Genomic DNA, 20,631 nt, shown 5'->3' on the forward strand with positions numbered 1-20,631 from the left:
ATTCATCATTCCGTTCAGAATCTAAAACAAAATAGTTATTATTGAATGATGAATAATATAAAATATGTTTATTTATAATACATAAATAGGTACAATAGCATAATACCATGTATCTATATGGTTAATTACCTGGACTAAAATTCATAATTTTCTTATGTATTGTGCTTAAATATGTTTTAGAATTAAAGGAAATAATAGCTGCTTTTACTCTGGTCGAATAATTATTGCTTTGTGAAAAATTAATTCTTTTTCCGCCCACGTATTTATTGATAATTGAGTTAAATTGCTCACATATATTGTTATCTAGATCTTCATTTAAGCTGGAGCTATTATTTACTAAACGAGATGTAATTTTGTTTATTTCTAGTAAAATTCCACATCGTAATGCTTCTGGTACCATGTTGATTTCACCTATTTTTGACCCTTTACAAAAATAAAAATTACATTCTTGGTGTTGTCCAAATCTATGGTAAGGTGCATTCTTCAAATCGTTTTTAAGATCTGAAAACATTTTTATAACGTTAGTAAAATTAATTTTAAAACGTAGGTACACAACTATATTATACAAATTACCTGCAATTTTCTGATTCTTTGATTTATCCAATATATTTTTTTGATAACAAATTGCTTTAGTAACATCAGATCGAAATCTTAAAATATTAGTCATGATAAACTTTCGTATTGTTACTGGATATTCAGTTTTTGTAGCGAGTATTTTAAGTTTACTTAATACTTATATAACTGCGCAGCAAGTGATTTCGACATTCGATCTTTTGTATCATGAATCTAGGGCCATATGGTAAAATCTCGTTTAGTCGTTTCACAACACTACTGTCTCCGTCCCCTTTTACAAAAATCATAAAAATATTGTTTAAACGCTTATTTAGGTACCTATATTGTATATTGTATATCTTATATAATAAAGCGTGAACAATAGTTCGTTTCACTATGAAAAGAGTGCGCCTCGGTCGCCTTTTTTTCTTCCATGGCCCGCCGCCGCCGTTATCGCAAAACGGACGGTTCTCCAACGCCGCCGTCTCGATAACGCGTTTTTCTTAGGTTAGGTTCAATTATTACGCGGGTTTTCGACGATTTATTATTTTTTCGATTTTTTTTTTTATTTTTTTTTTTATCGGCTGTTTGTTATATTAAAATATGTTGTTGTATTTTCAAGTGTACGTTGCTTTGGGAAACGTTATATTAAATAGACAATTAATATTAATATAAGCTTTATTACACACGAACTATATGGAATTATTATACAGGTATATATGATGGCATACTCTTCATTTACATATAAAATTGATATGTCTCATAATATAAAAGCCTCTGAAAGAGTTGAGTACAGGTATAGTTAGGTAAGTCAAAGTTGTAATTGCAAATATTCTTAATCATACCTAAGAGTTTCTGTAGGAAATGTTTATGACACTTTTGTTATAGTATTTTATACGTATTTAACGCGTTTTCGATTTTCGCTCGATTATTATGCGGTTTTTCGAAAAATGTTCGCTTTTTTTACGATTTTCATACTTTTCCGAACGTTTTCCGTTCCGTTCCGTGCGTTTTGGGGTCTTCCGAGTACGACGACGTTTTCCTTCGATTTTTTGTTTTTATTCGACTGTTTTTTCCGATCTGTCTGATAATTTGTATATTATAATACAAAATGATGTGTTTTATATTCAACCGTTGGTTGTTTGTTTTGCTGTGTGTTTCTAGACGACATTTCACCAAACAATACAATGTTCGTGTACATGATTATAATATGTTATAAAAATACCTATAGATATGAGTATTTCAACTGTACGTTGCTTTGAGAAACGTTAACGGCTTATTTTGTAGATTTATTATTAAATACGTTAAATAGATGTATGATTAAGGTATTTAAGTAGGTAGTGTTACAGATATACATTAAATAGATAATTAATAAGAATAATTAAGCTTTATTACACACGAATTATACGAATTAAAACTGAGCTGAACGAAAAATTCGTCGCAACACAGAAACGGTTTAAGTGCTCGAGATTCGGCATCAGTATCCAGCTTAAACTGTAGTCGATAGGATAAGGCGTAAGTTCCCCGTGGTAGGTAATAGGAGGTAGAGCGGGTTCGATTCCCTCTCTGGCTGTGCCTTTGGCGCATTTTTACGGCGATGCTCTAATTAACGTCTCTTCCGCCCGTATCCAACAATTTTTTGCATTTTTTTTCGAGTTAGTTTTTGATTTTTTAATTTGAATTTTGAAAATTAAAGCTATTGCTTTCTCTTATACGATAAATACATACGTCTACGATTTTTTTCAATACCATATTATTACGATTATTATAAGTATATATACATATAAAGTGTAGACGTGTAGTACGCTACAACGCGTTTAAGGAGTACGTAATTTTGAATTGATATGTTTTATAAATTAAAAATATTTATCTTTTACTTAATACTTAAAAAAATAATATATGCTTTATAGTTTCTTACACTTACATATCAAAAACAATATCTGAACTTTGACATTAGGAGGTATGAAAATTATGGATTTAACTTTCGGACATTGATTTACATCATATTATGATGACTGATAGCTAGACATTCAATTACCATTTTCACTAAATACATTTTATAATATAAAAAAAAAGAACCAGGCATGCGACGGGACACGGTATGAGATTGTTCATATACATATATATTATATATATTGGTATCATAACCTACTATTCACACATTGTCCGCGATCCGACGCAGTAGGATTGCCTACGTGGTGGGTGGGTTTAATGGCGTTTAATTCGATTTTTCCCAATGATAACTGACAACTCGACTCGAATGCTCAAAATATGTTATTCGACTTTATACTTTTTATCCTATAATACAACATTAGACTTTCGACGTCGGAGGCGCAGGTGGATTGTATTGTCAGATATAGATTTAGGATACAGATTTAGTTACGTGATGTGATGATTAATAATAGCTAGACACTCAACTACCATTTTCGCTAAATACATTTTTTTATATACAAAAAGACAGGGCATGCAATGGGAAACAGTATTACGCCAGTTTAGGACTGATAGCTAGACACTTAATTCTTTTCTAGACACCCGATTACAATTTTCCATCGAATTCCTGATAACACGATTTTCACCCGACCCCCTCGAAGGCGCCAAAGGCGGCTTCCACCAGCCCAGAAATCGAGGCACACCGACCCCCCTCGAAGGTTAGGTTAGGACCCCATCGGCTCCTCCCAAACCACCGGAGGTTAGGTTAACTAAAATTGTGACTACTAGACTTTTTACGATATTTTCTTTACAGTCCCGTCTCCGACCTAGGGTACTCACTTAGAGCGAATATCACTTAGACCGAATATCATTTAGATCGAATTTCACTTAGACCGAATTTCACAGCAGAGCGAGGCACATCTAGTAGTATATAAAGCTAATATAAATATTTAGTGAAAATGTCAAGTACAAACAGTTTTTCACTTTTGAGTTACAGCAAACCTTGCAGAATAACATTTTCAAGCTTTTTCACCAACAAAAAAAAAACTTTGTCTTATATATTTTAAAATGTTATTAATATATATCAAAAACTGGTTTTGCGTAAATTTCTTGTTTATTTTATTTTTCATGAATATTTAGAAAATTAATAGAAACTTATTTTGATGTTCTGCCCTCCACACACAAACTAGTAATAACAATTATAAATAATTTTACAAAAACACATACATAATTTGAAAACCAATAGAGGTACATTGCTGAGCTCAGAATTTAAAAGCTTAGGAAAATAATTGTAATTCATTATATGGTAATAGTTAATAAATATATAATATTACCAATAAGCTTATTAAATTTGAGTCCATGCATTTCAACGCTTTTTGAAAAACCTTCCACTATACCATCGGCCTCTATTGCAGTGGATACTTGTTTCCAATTTAGAAAACAATTATGTTTTGGAATTTCTTGGCTTATAGATTTCGATCTTTGGCACACTGCACAGTACCGATTTTTAATACCAACAAATAAAACTTTACCCGTTTTGTACCCAATTATTGTAGCCTAAAATTGAATTTTGTATAATATATTATTCATACGTATCATTAAACAAATTATGGTTATTATCTTACCGCTCCTGATAATGCATCGTACTTAGTTTTGTAGCTGCGTTTAGACCACTGACCATCCGCAACTACAGTACACATTGGTGTACCATCAACGTCGATATTTCCGCATTCTAAAGCGAATTGTCTCTCTTCGTTCCCAGCTATAATCATTTCATCCCATGCTGTATCCTGAATAGCATTTCCAACTTTTACGAGATATTTTGAAAAAGAAGTAGCTGAGAGGCAAGATATTTCCAGTGAAGCCGAAAGTTCGTTTAACTGAGTAAATCCAATTCCTATTTGTTAAAAGTTTTAGTAAAATTATTCAAATACTATGTACCATAGTACATATATGTACCACTTGCCGAATACTAAACAAAAAATATTTGTAGATAAGCTTTGATATTTTTTAAGAAAACGGTTCATAATGTTTCCAAAAAGAGTAAGGACTAAATTGTATCTATGTATTCTTATAATTTTTTGATCACTATAAGAATAACTTATGAGGAACTTTGCATTAAATTTTAAAGCATTTTAACTCGGCCAAAAAAATTTTATCGTCACTTAAAAAAAAAATTCTCAGAAAAATTGAAAATTTCAGTTGTCTATAAATAGCTCAAAAAATAATATTTAAATAATTTAAAAATGTCACTCTACAGATTATTATTTATTACTTTCTTTACATACCAACAGATAAACTGCCACTAACTACCGCTTTATTTATTGGTAAGTAATTATTTTCTGGTACATCTTTTTCCGTAGTAATTGAACTACTTTTAAAACACATTTTACATTTAAATATAAAAACTGATTTATATCCTCTTCTACATTCTGACTGAAATTGCATATCTATAAAAGTACAGCCGAATGCTGAATCATGAACGGTGTTTTTAATTTGATCGAATAAGTGAGATATGTCTACTATTCTTCTGCCTTCAAGAGTGCTATAAAGTAAGTATACGTTATTACGTTAATAATAGATAAAAAAAAAATAAATTTAATAGATGTAATATTATATAATTTTTGATTTTTTATAAATAATAATAATAATAGTTTATTCAGTAGAATAAAACGGGCCGAGGCCCAATAGTACAGATAGTAAAGTTTGAGTACAAATACAAAAGAAATACAATATTACACACAATATTACATACAATAAATATCTTATATGTATATATAATGTTTACAAAAATCTAAAAAGGAAAAATAGTATTAAATGATAGGCAAACCCAGCATTACGTATTCACATTGTTCATGTGAGCATTTATTATCTCCTGTAAGGAAGAGAAGAAAAAGTCAACTCTCGTCGAAAGTTTATTGCATAGAGCCATAGCCCTAGGAATAGGTGAGTTTTTTAAATAATTTGTGCCATATACTGGAATGTAAAACAAAGATGTGGAACGGTTATTGTATGCTGGGATAGTAAAGGGGATGCATTTTAAAAGATCAGGATCATCGATAATACCATTAATTAACTTATATATAAAAGATATATCTGCTATTTCACGTCTGGAGGATAAGGCTGGAATGTTAAGAAAGGATCTGATTTGTGTATAATCATGATTGTCAATGGTCAAATTAAATTTAAAGGCTACGAATTTTAAAAACCTATTTTGAACGCGTTCAATGAAATCGATATCGGTTTTGGTGTATGGATTCCAGATAGGAGCCCCGTATTCAAGAATAGATCTGATTAATGCACAATACAGGAGTTTGAATGAACTGAGGTTTGTAAATTCAGATGAATGCCGCTTAACAAATCCTAGAACTTTCAACGATTTTTTTACAACACACTCAATATGATCACAGAAATTTAAATTAGTGGTTAAAGTTACTCCTAAGTCTGTAATTGAAGAGACTGATCTAAGTTGGACATCATTTATAGAGTACGTATAGGTTATATGCCTACGGGATCTGTAAAAACACATTGAATAACACTTATCAGTATTGAGACACATTCCCCAGTTACGACACCATATAGATAATATATTTAATTCATCTTGTAGAACTAGGCAATCCTCAAACGAGGAAATACGAGTAAATATTTTTAAATCGTCTGCAAAAAACAGAATTTGGCATTTTTTAAGAACAAGTGATAGTCCGTTTATAAATAAATTGAATAGTATGGGCGATAAGTGACTTCCTTGGGGAGCACCAGATGGGACCGGGACCGTCTCTGAGTAGAAGCCATGCACTTGGGTGAACTGAGACCTGTTTGTAAGATAAGACTTAAACCAGGATAACAATGGATGACTAAACCCTAATTTACCCAATAAAATAATCAGTAGTTTATGATCGACACGGTCGAAAGCTTTTGCAAAATCAGTATAAATTACATCAACTTGACAATTATCATTAAATGCGTTGAGTATGAAAATTTGCAGCGATAGATTACAAGTTAAGGTGGACCTCCCCGGTCTAAAACCATGCTGGCTATTGTCTAAAATGTTATTGATTGGCTTGATAATTTGAGCTAGAACCAGTTTTTCTAACAATTTACCAATTTGTACTAGACCAGAGATGGGGCGATAATTTTTGACGTTAGATTTATCGCCTTTCTTGAAAACTGGGGTGATAGAGCTTGTTTTCCAGATGGATGGAAATACTTCTTCCTCAAGTGATTTGTTATATAAGATAAATATGGGATAAGCTATAGAATTTGCTAAGTTTGCCAAGAAGTAACCAGAAACACCATCTGGGTCGGGAGACCTACATTTTATAAGTGTCCGTAGACCATCAGATACCTCATTAAGAGAGATACTACATTTATTGGGGATGATGTGATCGAACTGATGAGTAGAGGCGAAAATGTAAGGTTCATCAGGTGGATGGACAGGTGAAGTGTTATAAACAGAGGAGAAATAATCTGAGAATAAATTAGCAATAGCCGCACCATTATTAGCAATAGTATCACCTAAGAATACAGAATTGGGTATACCATGAGACTTAGTATTAAAGTTAACCCAGTTCCAAAAATATTTCGGGTTACTTGTAATTTTACTTTCTGACCGGTGTATAAAATCATGAAAAACAATTTTAGACTGCGATTTATATTGAGCACGCAACAAGGAGAATTTTTCATAATTTGATTTACTTTTATTTTTGATATAAATTGAATGAGCTTTATTTTTCTTCCAAACAAGGGTTTTAAGTTCTTTATTGAACCAGTAAGGGAAATTATGGGAGGTGCTTATGGTTTTTTGAGGGACAAAAGAGTATAAAGCTTCTAAAAGTGCGTGTTGGAATACGAGCGCCGCTGCCTCAGTATTGAGGTGTCTAAAAGTATTCAACCAATTAAAAGAATTAAAAAATAGGTTCGCATTAATATAATCACCTTTCACATAATTGTAGATTGTTCTGTCGTTGTTAAGAACAGGCTGAGAGATAGGTAAACGAACATTAATTTGAATTGGAGGGTGACATGGGTCAATAGGGACAAACGGGTCGTCGTTAAGATTTATGGAGATTTCTAGAAGATTAGAAAACACCAAATCAAGAATATTACCATGAGCATTAATGATAGAATTAAACTGGTATAGATTTAACACAGAACAACTCTCAATAATAGAACTTCCTACTTGGGAAGAAAGGAAGTTGACACACTTAAACCCGTGCTTATCACTTTCCCAGGATAGGGAGGGAATATTATAATCACCACAAATAATAAACTTACAATTCGGAAAAGAAGAGTCAATAGACTCTAAGACTGAGAGGTGATTTAAGTATAACTGTAGATCACTATTAGGTGGAAAGTATACGGCACAAAAAATAATCAAAAGATCACCAACTATAACTCTGACAAAGACTTGTTCAACGTTTAAAGTATCAATATTAAGCAATTTGGAATTAAAAGTCTTCTTAATAGCAACGAGAACTCCTCCACCACGGTTATGAGGACTAGTTTTTTCGGTTCTATCACATCGAAATACGTTATGCTGGGTAAAACCTAACTCATTGTCAAAGAAAGTGTTATTTAACCATGTCTCAGTAAATTTTATAAAATCATGAGTAGATGAAGGTATTGAACATTTTAATAAATTTAATTTGGTCCTTAGACCACGGACATTTTGGTAGTAACCAGAGAGAAGAGAATTGATACAAACATAAGGCTTATTAAGAAACACATTTGATTTATGATTATTGAACATTGATTTTAGCTTACTAATATAACTATTGGGCTTAGCCCTATCATTTAGTTTTTTTTAATATTTATAATTTTAGGAATTCCATTGAAATATTGAACTTTTATATCATTTTCCCCTGCCTCGGATCTGTTCTTGAAATCTACGTATACTTCCTTTATATGACGGCGTTCTACCTGAGTGCGGTCTTTGACGAGGGAGATATTTTGCACAATGGTTGGAGATTCGCGTTTTACTTTCATAAAGGACGTTAAAATTTTATCAACATCACAAGGATTCCGTAAAATCAATTTAATTGGCCGTTGATTTGATGAAGATGGATGACCCAATCTTGAAATATTAGCTATTACATCCGAATTGATAGATAGTATGGTAAAAAGCTCGTTAATTTTATTGTTGTCGTGCATTATACGCTCTTTAGCAGCCGTTTCAATAGATTCCTTAACACCATGTAAGATAACATTAAGAGAGCGCTTTTGGACATCAAGAACCTCATTCCTGACAACCAGGGAAAAGTCTATAGATTTATTATCCAAAGCTGATTTTTGGGTTTCTAATGCTTTAACCCTGTTTTCGAGACACTGTGTTTTATTTTGACACTCAGCTAGAGCCAAGTCTAATTTGTTTAAGTGCGTAGATAAATCATCAATACGAGAATTAATTAATTTAAAGCTTTTGTCCTGATTAGAAGACAACGTACTAATCATTTTAGCTTGGCATTAAGCGACTTTAATGTAAGAGTGTTATTCGATTTAACAGCATCTACGGTTGTTTTTGGTGTACTAGGCATAGTTATAGAGTGTATAGGACAGATCCAATTGCTGTTTGGTTTTTTGTAAAGTGTAAGAGACTTAGGTGGTATATCCAGACAAGATGAATGGTAAAGGGTAAAACAAATCGAACAACCAATTGATGATGAATGACGTGGAACAGCTATGTTACATACAGGACAATTGGGTGGCATTAATCAATTATAAATATTCCGCGTTCCGTATAAGACGTGGAATGAAACTTGAAACCATTAAAACGATGTATAACAGGTAATGTGTGCTATCAACGGTAGGCAATTAAAGCGTATTGCGATAAGTTAGTCTATAATAAAAATAATATTTATAATAAAATCATGACCTTGACGAGTAGAACGTTGTATCGGCAATAACACCACGACGGAACAGCGGAAACGACGCCTATTATATACTTATATGACACAATTCACAAAGCAAAGATGATAATATGAAATAAATATAAACGGATTTTAAACAACGTAATATTATCGAGAAAGAACTAATGACTGCGATAATAAGTACGGAGAGAACAAACATACGTCTTGTCTCAACCGTGGTCAAAACTGTACTGTATAAATAGTGATGATAGTGTACACAATACACAGCATAAATTTAATATACTTAGAAATCACTGTATCAGCATAAGATGAGGAATCTACACATAATTGATGATTTTCAACATCAGTCAAATTACATAAGGGTACATCAAACACTAAACTATTTCCTATTTCTGTATCTAATGAAGACGTTTTAGGGCAGTGTCGTAGGATCGATTTTTGGTGTACTAGTTAGCATAGGTTCTCTATAGAGAAAATAATAAAACATTATGGTTTTTTTATTTTTTTTTAAATAACATTTTATGTAGTTATAATCCATTTTAACTTGCATAAACGATGGTGAAGATTCAATTTCATCAGTTCCTAATAAGTGAATCGATGATGTGCTAGGTTCCGCTTCCCTGTTTAAAATATACCTACATATTTCAACTGTACTAAAATATGATAATTAAATAATTATACTTACCATGTCACTGTTTTTTTCTTAAAATTATTAAGTCTACCTAAATTTTTTTTTATATACTTGTACATCTCGACGGTGCTAGCCGCTTCTTTTTGTCATTCCGACGGACATCCATTTTTAAATGCACAAAAATCAAATGAGTAATAACTAATTTTGTGGTAAAACCAATAAACGCTGATGACCGATTGAAACTAAATTTTCTAAATTGATTACTGACGTCTGGAATATGGATAGTGTTCCCCCCCGGCGCGGCGCGGTTCCCGCAGTCTAACAAAACTATTTTGATTCAAAATATAATTTATATATTATTATATTAATAGTAGACGATTCATAGAATTTGTCGTATAAACGACCGATATGACTGTGATAATATGATATAACCCATACAACGATAATGCAATAATTGTATTATTGTAGATGTAGTATGTACACCTATACGTATTTTCATAATTGAATGCAAACCACCGCGCATATAGACAGAGTATACGTATACCCATAGAGACACTCAGACACAGGAGTCCAAAACCAAAATATTATAATAATAAATAATTATATTATTATTATTATTGCTCGACCCAATACGGGATCGTAGAGAAGAGTAGACGACGTTATCGCTAATTTATATTCCGGCAGTGCTATTTTTATCAGTACCACAAAATGGACTGGTCTGATTGTGTTGTAGAGTGGGGCAGCGCCGCCGCCGTTAGAATTCACTGCAATGAAGCAGCCGCTAGGTGCGCCAGTGGACGGTGTAAGGAATTATAATTTTTTTTTGGAAACAATGGAAACCCTTCTACGTATTTCAAATGCTACGAAGTCTTCAATGATCGTAGACTCTTATAAAATATACTGTTAGAAAGGCTATAATTTTTTCTATGTTTTGTTGGAAACCGATTTCTGAAAATTGTATTAACAATCGAGCATAACAGCACGACAAAAGATCGTTTTATAAAAACTAATTAGCTTATATTTTAGAAAATAAATTATATTTCAAATATCTGATTCCAACAAAACATAGTAAAAATTATCACCTTTCAAATGGTGTATTATATATGGGTCTACGACCATTATTGACTTTGTAGCATTTGAAATACGAATGCATTCTTTTTGATGCAAAAAGTCGGGTGTGGCGTCCTCTTAAGATGGCAAATCCTAAATGCATTAATATTTATGACGATAATAAATGTGGTTTATTTGAATTAATGAAGATGAAGCGATTCAAATTGGATACTTACGATGGATCATGATCCAAGATCATGTGGACGTTACCGACTACGCAGTTTTAATAAAAAATAAAACCGACATAGTCATGAAATGGCCAAAATATGACGTAATTTACAGCTCTAAAATGGTAAAATTGTTCTAAAACGTGGAATTTATTAAGAGGACGCCACACCGAAAGCGAAACGTATACAACGACCGAGAGAACGCGCTGTTAGGTGTTTTCGCAATCCGCAAGCACGCGACGTTTAAGCCGCGCCCACTATTCATCGTCGGCGGCCGGCCGACGATTGCGCTCATTCGGGTGCGACGTTAATTATTTTCTCGACCCATAGATAACATATAAAATAGTTTAGCTAACCTGTGTGTAGGTTGAGCTAAAACAATACTTTGTGCTGACTTAAAGTGGGAATAGGTATAAAAAACTTAACGAACAAACACAAGAAAATGGTGTATAAACGGCGTAATGTATTGAATATAAATAAACAAATACAGGCGTAACAAGTAATTACAAAGTAACAGTAAAAACGCGCGGCGTGGTTTGACTTGCGTTGCGGAGCAAAAATCACGAGACAGGTAAAGTTCGGCGTACGAGTAAGGAGACCGGGTACCGTAACTTGTCGCGAAAAGAGAAGTGAGTACTCGAGTTGAGCAATGGTGGCTTGGAGCCCGTAACAGCTAAAACGTTAGAGCGCGAGGTGGGAGGAAAAGTTAAGATGGCGCGTCGTCGCGCGATCAAAGACGATACAAAAAATACAATATAACAATACACAGCTAAATACAATATAAACGTTTACAACATGTAAAGTATAAATAATTCGACGTTAGGAACGAAAGACAATTAAATAGTAACGACAATAATACGGAGGACGCGCTAGCGTAAGTGGTGATAACACGTCGTAATCACCACATTATGACAATCTCAGACGAAAAAATCGTTCCGCATACGCAGCGATCCCGACGGCAGACTTCTGAACTAAACAACCAGAATATAGCTGATATAACATATTACATTATCATTGTTTTTAATAGGTATTTAATTTTCGAATTTACTTACCTTAAGTTTCATTATTATTATTAATTTATTGATTAATGAGTTCAGAGTTTTAATAATAAGAATACCTTGCCCTTTTTTACCAGTCGGAGCCTGACTCATAACACAAAATTGATGAATTTTGAGTTGTGCAGTCTTGTTATAAAGGTGCAAATAATACTAATTATGAGAAACCCCCCCTAATAAAATGTTGCGATCATCAGGCACACCACTGAGGTAGATAATAATAATAATTTGGTATAATACATGGTAAGAGTTGGCAGAGATCCTTTCTTTAGGCAAGACTGTCCTGGACTATTGCATGATTTATGAAAATGAAATGTACATATGCAACAGCTTTTTAATATGCGTTCTTTGGTAAATGACACTAGATTTTCATTCCCAGTCCGATCAACCCATAATTTAAAAAGAGCATCATCCCTAGGAAAGCGATGCTTAGTAGTCCCTTTTGCACTGTTACAATTAAGGACACAACAAAAACTGGATGGCATTTTAAAAAATTGACAAATAGGTAACAGTATAAAAAAAAATTGCGAAGACTATATTATTTATCAATTTATTTGATTTATATGCTTATTAATGTGCTATATATTATGTTATCTATGTTTGCTAATTGATAAATAAACAATGTTTATAGTTGTTATGACTTTGACTTGATAATTTTGGTTTTTAATTATTGGAGCCAAAATATTTAAAATATTTATTATTTTTATCACGAATAGAAAAGTACATATTATATTTTTCTTTATCAATTTATTGAACAACTAGCGCTCTTGGGGACTGACTTCCCTATTAATTGACTGGAGCCAATTATTTGTACTGAATCGAAGGGCTCTGTCTCAACCTTTGTCGGTAGAGGATCGCGATCGCAATCGCGTAAATATAAAATGCTTACACGTTACACGTACATTATGCCGAATTGTCACCATAATATTTTTAATATTCGCGCGTACTTACGCGACCTGTATTAATTGCATTTTTAGATACCTACTCAAAAAAAATATATACAATACACTAATACAATAAATAATATCCAATTTATAACAGTAACTTTTTTAGTAAATAAATTAGGTAATATTTAATTGAATATATTATTTTACGTTTTGTACGCACTTCTGCCTCACAATAGGTATATTTTTTAAATGACAGTTTTTGGGTATTTTCTAAACATGATTCAGTAGCATTCATTATTAGGGCCAGATTTAAGCGTAGGCTATATAGGCTTTAGTCTATGGGCCCGCACCACAACAGGGCCGCCTTCTCCACACCATCATACAGCTAAAAAAAAAAAAAAAAAGCTCCGTCTAAATATATTTTAATTTTTTTCACCACTTTTAACTAAAATTGGTGTTGTATAATAAAAATATTGTTATTTTTCAAGGCATATAATGTACTATAATATAGTGTGTATATATTATTATATAATGGGGATTTCCCATACATCGCGTCGCGCGTCGGTACGAGATGCGAACACTATTTTCGTAATACAGTCGGCAATAGTGGATTAAGTATCAATAGACTTATAGACTATGATTTGATCATCGCTCGATAACTTTAGTTTTTATTTTTGCTGTAATATTAATTCGTTCCCGTCGAAACCGTTCTTCTTTCATCATTGCAGTTGCCACATTAACAACTCGTACGTAAACACGTTTATGACAAAATTTTATATTATTATATTTATGACAATAGGTAATCGTCATTTATACTTTGATCGCTGAAGCGTTTTATAAGAATTGTCTACATTGTTGCCGTCTCATGCAGGTAATTTATAATTATTTATAGCTGACCCGACACGACGTTGCCCGTGTGTTACTTTCTTTTTTTGCATTTTCGTATGCCGTGTGTTAATTTTTAATTTAATCTTATTGATAGTGCTAATATTACGTCGAATTCACGACGAAAGATTTGTAGTGGCAGTTTTTGTGCCTACGTATTTTAAAAAATTCTCCTGAACAGAACCGTCACCCTGGTGATAGGGCGTTGTGAATAAAAAATAATTAAATAAAACATATATAATGATTTAAAAGTAAGTAGTTATAGTTTTAACTGTTATAGTTTTATTTAATTATTTTTTATTCACAACGCCCTATCACCAGGGTGACGGTTCTGTCATGATTTAAAAGTAAGTAATCGCTTTATTGTTAATCATGTGAATCATAATTATTATTATTATCATTGTAGTACTTTGTATACGATGTTTCTTGTTTGATTACCTGGCGCATAGATAAACAAATCTGATGGTTTTCCAACACGGGAACAGGCAACATACAATTGACCATGTGAGAAACATGGGTTTTCTAGATTAATACCACAAACACTTAATGATTGCCCCTGTGACTTGTTTATAGTCATAGCAAAAGCAAGACGCACTGGAAACTGTAGTCGTTTAAACTCAAATGGCACATCAGTCGGAATCATTGGGATGCGCGGTATGAGAACATCTTCTCCTTTATACTTTCCTTTGAGTATAGTTGCTTCTATCACATTGTTTAGTAATTTTTTTATCGCTAACCGTGTACCGTTGCAAAGACGCGGTTGGTTGATATTTCGCAACATTATAACCACCGATCCAACCTTTAATTGAAGATTGTGAGGTGGCAATCCTGGCAAATCCAGCGAGTTTAAAAATTCCGGTGGATAGTTGACTACATCATCTTGATTAGTAGCCGAATCAACTGATTTATATATCATCAATTCGCCTGTAATTTGTTCTTGAATTTTGAAATTTAATTCATTTACATCTATGTTTTTTGCAGCCAGTATAGCTCGTTCGCTCAACCAATCATGGTTTCTGTAATTTTGAGAAACATCTGGAAACACCTTCTGAATAAGTTCATCTTTTGATCGAGTTAACTGACAAAAACTTAGAGGAAAGTTAATGCAGCCAGTCAACATGTCTATAGGAATTTGCCATTACCAATGTCAATGAGTTGTTTAGAGAATATGTTTCCAGATTGGTCATTTTGCAACTCGACACGCATATTCTTGCTTAAATGAAGTACTTTGACATGTTTCCACAAACTGGAGGACTTTAGACATGCATTGAGTTCATCAGCTGGCGTTGATCGTGGAATCACCGGCAATGTTTGACGAAAATCTCCTGCTAATAAAATCATTGCACACCACCAAATCGGTTATTATTGCTCCGTAGATCTTTTAAGGTTCTGTCCAAAGCCTCCAAAGATTTTTTATGTGCCATCGTGCATTCATCCCAAACAATCAATTTACATTGCTGCAAAACCTTTGCCATTGCAGAGTTCTTCGAAACGTTGCAGGTTGGAGTTTCATTGCTATGCATATTTAATGGCAATTTTAGTGCTGAATGGGCTGTTCGACCACCTTCAAGCAAAGTTGCTGCGATTCCCGACGAAGCGAGTGCAAGTGCAATTTTATTTTGTGAGCGAATTGTTGCTAATATTAATGAAATCAAAAAAGTTTTTCCTGTACCACCAGGTGCATCTAAGAAGTAAATCCCTCCAGTTTCATCATTTGTTACTTTCATAAGAGTTTCAAATACATACTTCTGTTGTTCATTTAACAGTGGAAGATTTGTTTGAATTAATTCTTTCAAATCGTTGAGATCATACAGTCTTTCTCGATGCAACTCTTGGTTAAAAGCGTCATGCATTGGACGATTGGGCGCGGTCAGGCCTAATTGAATTAATAGTTTGTTTGACATTATCAAGCACATGTCCTCAATTGAAATCAATGCTTCATTGTAAATTTCTTCACTGATTTGTATATTTGGATTTCCCATTCTATTCTGTATTTGATACAAAATATCATCACACATATAATCTTTGTACTTGATCCACAAATCAATTGGGTTTGATGGGAAGCATGTAGATATGATTATAGAAAACAATGTTCGTATTTGATGAGCGTGTGATGATATTACAGCATCATTGAGAGTTTGATCCCAATGAGCGTCATTTTCAAGCAATTGCAAACGTTGACAGGCTTCTCTGTAGGATACACACAATTCACCATCAACAGTTCGTAACTGTTGGAATGATGTTGGGCCACGTACATTGACTAATAGCAGTCGTAAGTAAAAACATTCATCATTGCTTGGATGTACTGAATAAATCCGGCCAATCGCATCGGTGGAATATACATCTGTATATCCTGGAACTGGTTTTCCTTGTTTCCGTCGTATAAATCTCCTTGAGGATTGATTCCAGGTATAATATTTTGGCATTTCAGAATATAGCAATGTTTGTGCGAAATCATCGTTTTGGCATGTCTCAAAAAAACTGGTTAATGTAGTAGATGGTGGCTGAGCAGCTCTTTGTACTGCGTTCTGTGCTGTAAAATACACTCTTTGTCCATTTTCTAAATGCACAGCTAAGTGAACAACAGAAGGGTGTCTCTCATGAATAGGAAAAGAAAATATTCGCCAAACTGCTTCATTACTACTGACATAGCGGCCCATTTGGTATTGGGTAACTTCATCATTGGAATTCTCTGCACCAATTCCAATCACAGCCATATCACTCCCTTTGGCTACATATTTGCAAATGTATTTAATAGATTTCACTGAATGGCAAGATTCAACGTTGATGTGTGCTTTGAATGTCTTTGATAAAATGGGTGAATATGGAACAATCCAACGATTATCTATTTCAATATCTTGTTGATTTAATTTGACAATTGTTGATTTTCCATTGTCTGCTGTCGATCTGCGACGATACAATGGATAACCGTCATTACCAGTAATTGTTTCCGATATTAATGTCCGTGGATATCGTTTTGAACATTTACCATCCATCATACACGGTGAATTTTGATTAAGAGTTCCACAGGGACCATGTATCATGTTTTTGATAACTACCTCATGCAATCCAGGATCTACTTGTACATTAGGGATTTCAGCTGATATCACTGCATCAACTTCATTTGGCCTTATATTTTCAACCAACCAAATCAAAATGTGTGCATGTGGCAATCCTCGTTTCTGCCACTCCACAGAATACATCCAGCAGCGTGTCTCACCAAACACATTATGTTTTACGATGAAATCCATTAAAGATTTCAACTTTTGTCTAAAGACTCTGGCTGTAATATCATGACGATCAATGGGTGATTGCCCAGAGAATAACTCCTGATTGATTTCTATCCATTGCGGATTGCATGTAAATGTGATGAACAAATCTGCTGTACCATAATGACGAACATACGACATGGCATCTTGAGCATATTCGTGCATATGCCGAGGGCTTCCGATGTATGTTGCTGGAAGAATAGTCATCCGACCGACATTCTGTGCATTTCCATCAGTATTAATCGCATCTCGAAGGTGAATATACTCTTCAGATCGGAGTTTGGTTTGATTCAACCTGATGAATGTTAATCTCTTCCGTTCAATTTTAACATACATGTCAACAACATATTTGTGATATAATCGCCGACATTTCAATATGTGATTATCTTCATTTTCCCGAATCATTAGGCGGTATGAATAATAGTTCATTGAACTGACTTTTTTGTTGGTTTCAGAACCTGTAAATAGATTTTGTTTTAATAACATTCAAATATAAAATTAAAATACATAATATAATGACTGAGATATTATCGCCATAGCTAAACTAATATTTTAGTTACCTGCAATGGGATTTATCATTTTTATTGAGAAATCGTAGCCATCTTCACCTTGCCAAAATATAATGGGATATTGCAGTGCATCATATGAGCGGTGTGTTTCCTTTATACGTTGTAATTGATCATTCCGACGACGTAAAACAATATCACGGGATTCCAAGTTTTCTCCAACTACAACGATAGCAACTTCATCAATAGTTGGTGCATTAAAACGTCTTGTATGTTGACCTGCAGGTGTTTTATCAGCTCTGATTACAATTTTGTGATTATCGGATGGCATCAGATCCAGGGCAGTTTTAAACAATATAATCAATTGATTGTGCTGATGAAATAAAGTTTGTAATTGTTCTACAATAGACCTCTTTACTAAATTGTTATGTGCACAACGCAGATCAATTTCTTGTGGTGAATTGCCCATAAAATAAATTTGCAGGAATTTGTTGTCGCTATCTGACACTGGTAACAGTGAACCTGCTCTATGATATATTTGCCCTTGTATCTGTAAATAAAAAAAATATATTATGGTGTGGTATAAATTAATGGATTGTCGGTGATCAAACTTAAATAATATTTGATCTTAAAAAGTATATATTTAGTTTTAACTAATATCTATCAAATATAAAATATAATAAAAGTGTCACTGAAACTGAAACACCATAATATAATATGATGACTAAGTGATATATTTCGTAATGATTAAGAAATTGAAGATTAGTGACACATCTTAACTTTGGTGACAGAAAATTTTGTTCGCTAAAATAATTATGAGTAACTGCTATAATACATACCTTGAAAGTTGGCATAAAATTTTCCCGAACTACATTTGTTGCCCCAAATGAAGTCATTTGAAAGCAATTGTTATATTGTTGGATATTTGTCAAAAAGTGTATAGAATCTGTTCCTATTCCTGAAACCAATGAGTACAATGGTTCTGGTGGTGGATCCAATGGTATCAATTTCACTTTACCATTTGCGCAACACAATCCATTGGCTTCGTTTTTGTATTTTAATGCCTTACAGTGTGAGCAAACCGAGTTCATAGAACCAATAACAACACATTGGTAGTTACTGTAGTCAATTGACACATCGTAACTAAAAGCAGCTCGATTCAAACTTGCTCGCGCTTCACGCGTTTGTGAATTAGATCGGTAATTAGCTTGGTTTGTAGCATTTCTGGTTCTTCTACCTAAATTGCTTCGTCTTATAGGAGGCATATCAAATATAAATTATTTTTTCACTAATCACGAACTAAACAAACACTAACTAACTAAACACTCTGCACAAAACACGATTGTTGGTTGCCATGGATACGATCAGTATTATATTATAAATATTATAGGAAGGGCTATTTTAAAAAGAAAAGGGCTATTTTTAGGGTTTTTCCAGCAATAATTCTAATTTTTCTAGCCGTAAAAACCATCCTTGGACTTCAACGAACATTTGCGAACATTTGCGTTGTTTGTATGTCTATTTGCATGCATTTTTAAAAACATTTTAAATTAATGATTTATTTTATTTAAATGGTTGCCATTGACTACCAAAAATAATTTAGTTGACTATTTGCTGGATAGATGGCGCCTCTGTAATTTCATCACCACCTCGTCATATTTCTCTAATCCGATAACTTTCTCAAATTTTTCGTCCGTAAGAACCTTCTCCTGACAATTACGACCCAAACAAAAAAAGAATGAGCGAAATCGGTCCAGGCGTTGTTGAGTTATGCGCTTACCAAATTTTGCGATTCATTTTTATATATAAGATAGTATATTTTTCTAATTTTCTCAAAGTCAGCATTAAAAAATATGAATTATTATATAAGCAATTTTAGTTCCACATAAATATGGCTCCGTCGATCCAATTCTTTTCTTTTGTAGAGAAACATTTCAAAGTTATTATTTATTATTTTTTTTTAACTAAAAATTTCTGACTTTGACACTCTTAATAGTTAATGACTTGATGCACCATCTAAATTTATAAATAGCTAAACTTTTATAGCATTATGGATCGCCATAAAATACAATTAGATCGTCACAAAAAAAAAAAAAACAAGAATATAAAAGCGGAAGTTACAAACGAAAAATAGCCAAAGAAAAAAACAAGAGGAACAAAGAAGTTATTGCTAAATCACGTCGTATGATTGATTATATTAAGTTAAATGTAAGTCCTGACATAAATGATGTAACATGTTCACTCGCCAGCTCGAGTTAACCTCAGAACTTTGAAGACGGAGAAAAGGTAAGTTCGAAATATAAATTCAAGCCCGGATTAAGGATAGATTGGACTCCCAGTACACCATAAATTTAGAGGGCCCCTTTTCAACTTAAATGAATATTTTCATGTATTTTTTAGGTTTCAGAAATTGTAGAGGAGGTTCTTGAGGTTTCACCAACTCCAGCGGTTTCTGTTGGACTTGTTCTAAATGAAAATATTTGCTCAGAAAATTACATTGGGTTGTGGCCAGAGAATATGTCATCAAGTAATATTGACTATTGCATAAAAATAGGTGCCTTAGCTTTTCAAAATTGTGATCAAGATATAATTGACATTAAATCATTTAAGTAAAGTAACCGAAATTCTGAAAAAAAATTTACAAGAAAATGCCAAACAAATTTTTTTAAGCGAAAAACAAGAAACGGTGAGATCATAACACGTTCAAGGCTCTGTTTTTCTCCTAATAATAGACATTTCTACTGTTTTGTATGTAAAATTTTTTCTTAAACACG

General features: G+C 33.1%; 2 protein-coding genes across 2 annotated transcripts; both read right to left on the minus strand.

The window, feature by feature from the left end:
• Positions 1 to 14,479: 14,479 nt before the first annotated feature.
• LOC126553407 (ATP-dependent DNA helicase pif1-like) lies at positions 14,480 to 15,202 on the minus strand. The gene has a single exon (XM_050208575.1). It carries the CDS (start codon positions 15,200 to 15,202, stop codon positions 14,480 to 14,482), a length of 723 nt encoding a protein of 240 aa, XP_050064532.1.
• A 217-nt stretch (positions 15,203 to 15,419) lies between these two features.
• LOC126553408 (uncharacterized) lies at positions 15,420 to 19,674 on the minus strand. The gene is made up of 3 exons (XM_050208576.1): positions 18,697 to 19,674; positions 17,912 to 18,407; positions 15,420 to 17,809 (listed from the first exon to the last, which is right to left on the minus strand). Exons 1-3 carry the CDS (start codon positions 19,120 to 19,122, stop codon positions 15,420 to 15,422), a joined length of 3,312 nt encoding a protein of 1,103 aa, XP_050064533.1. The 5' UTR covers positions 19,123 to 19,674.
• Between the last annotated feature and the right edge of the window lie 957 nt (positions 19,675 to 20,631).

Source organism: Aphis gossypii, unplaced genomic scaffold (genome assembly GCF_020184175.1).
Source record: "Aphis gossypii isolate Hap1 unplaced genomic scaffold, ASM2018417v2 Contig00227_ERROPOS86436+, whole genome shotgun sequence".
Taxonomy (NCBI): Eukaryota; Metazoa; Arthropoda; class Insecta; order Hemiptera; family Aphididae; genus Aphis; species Aphis gossypii.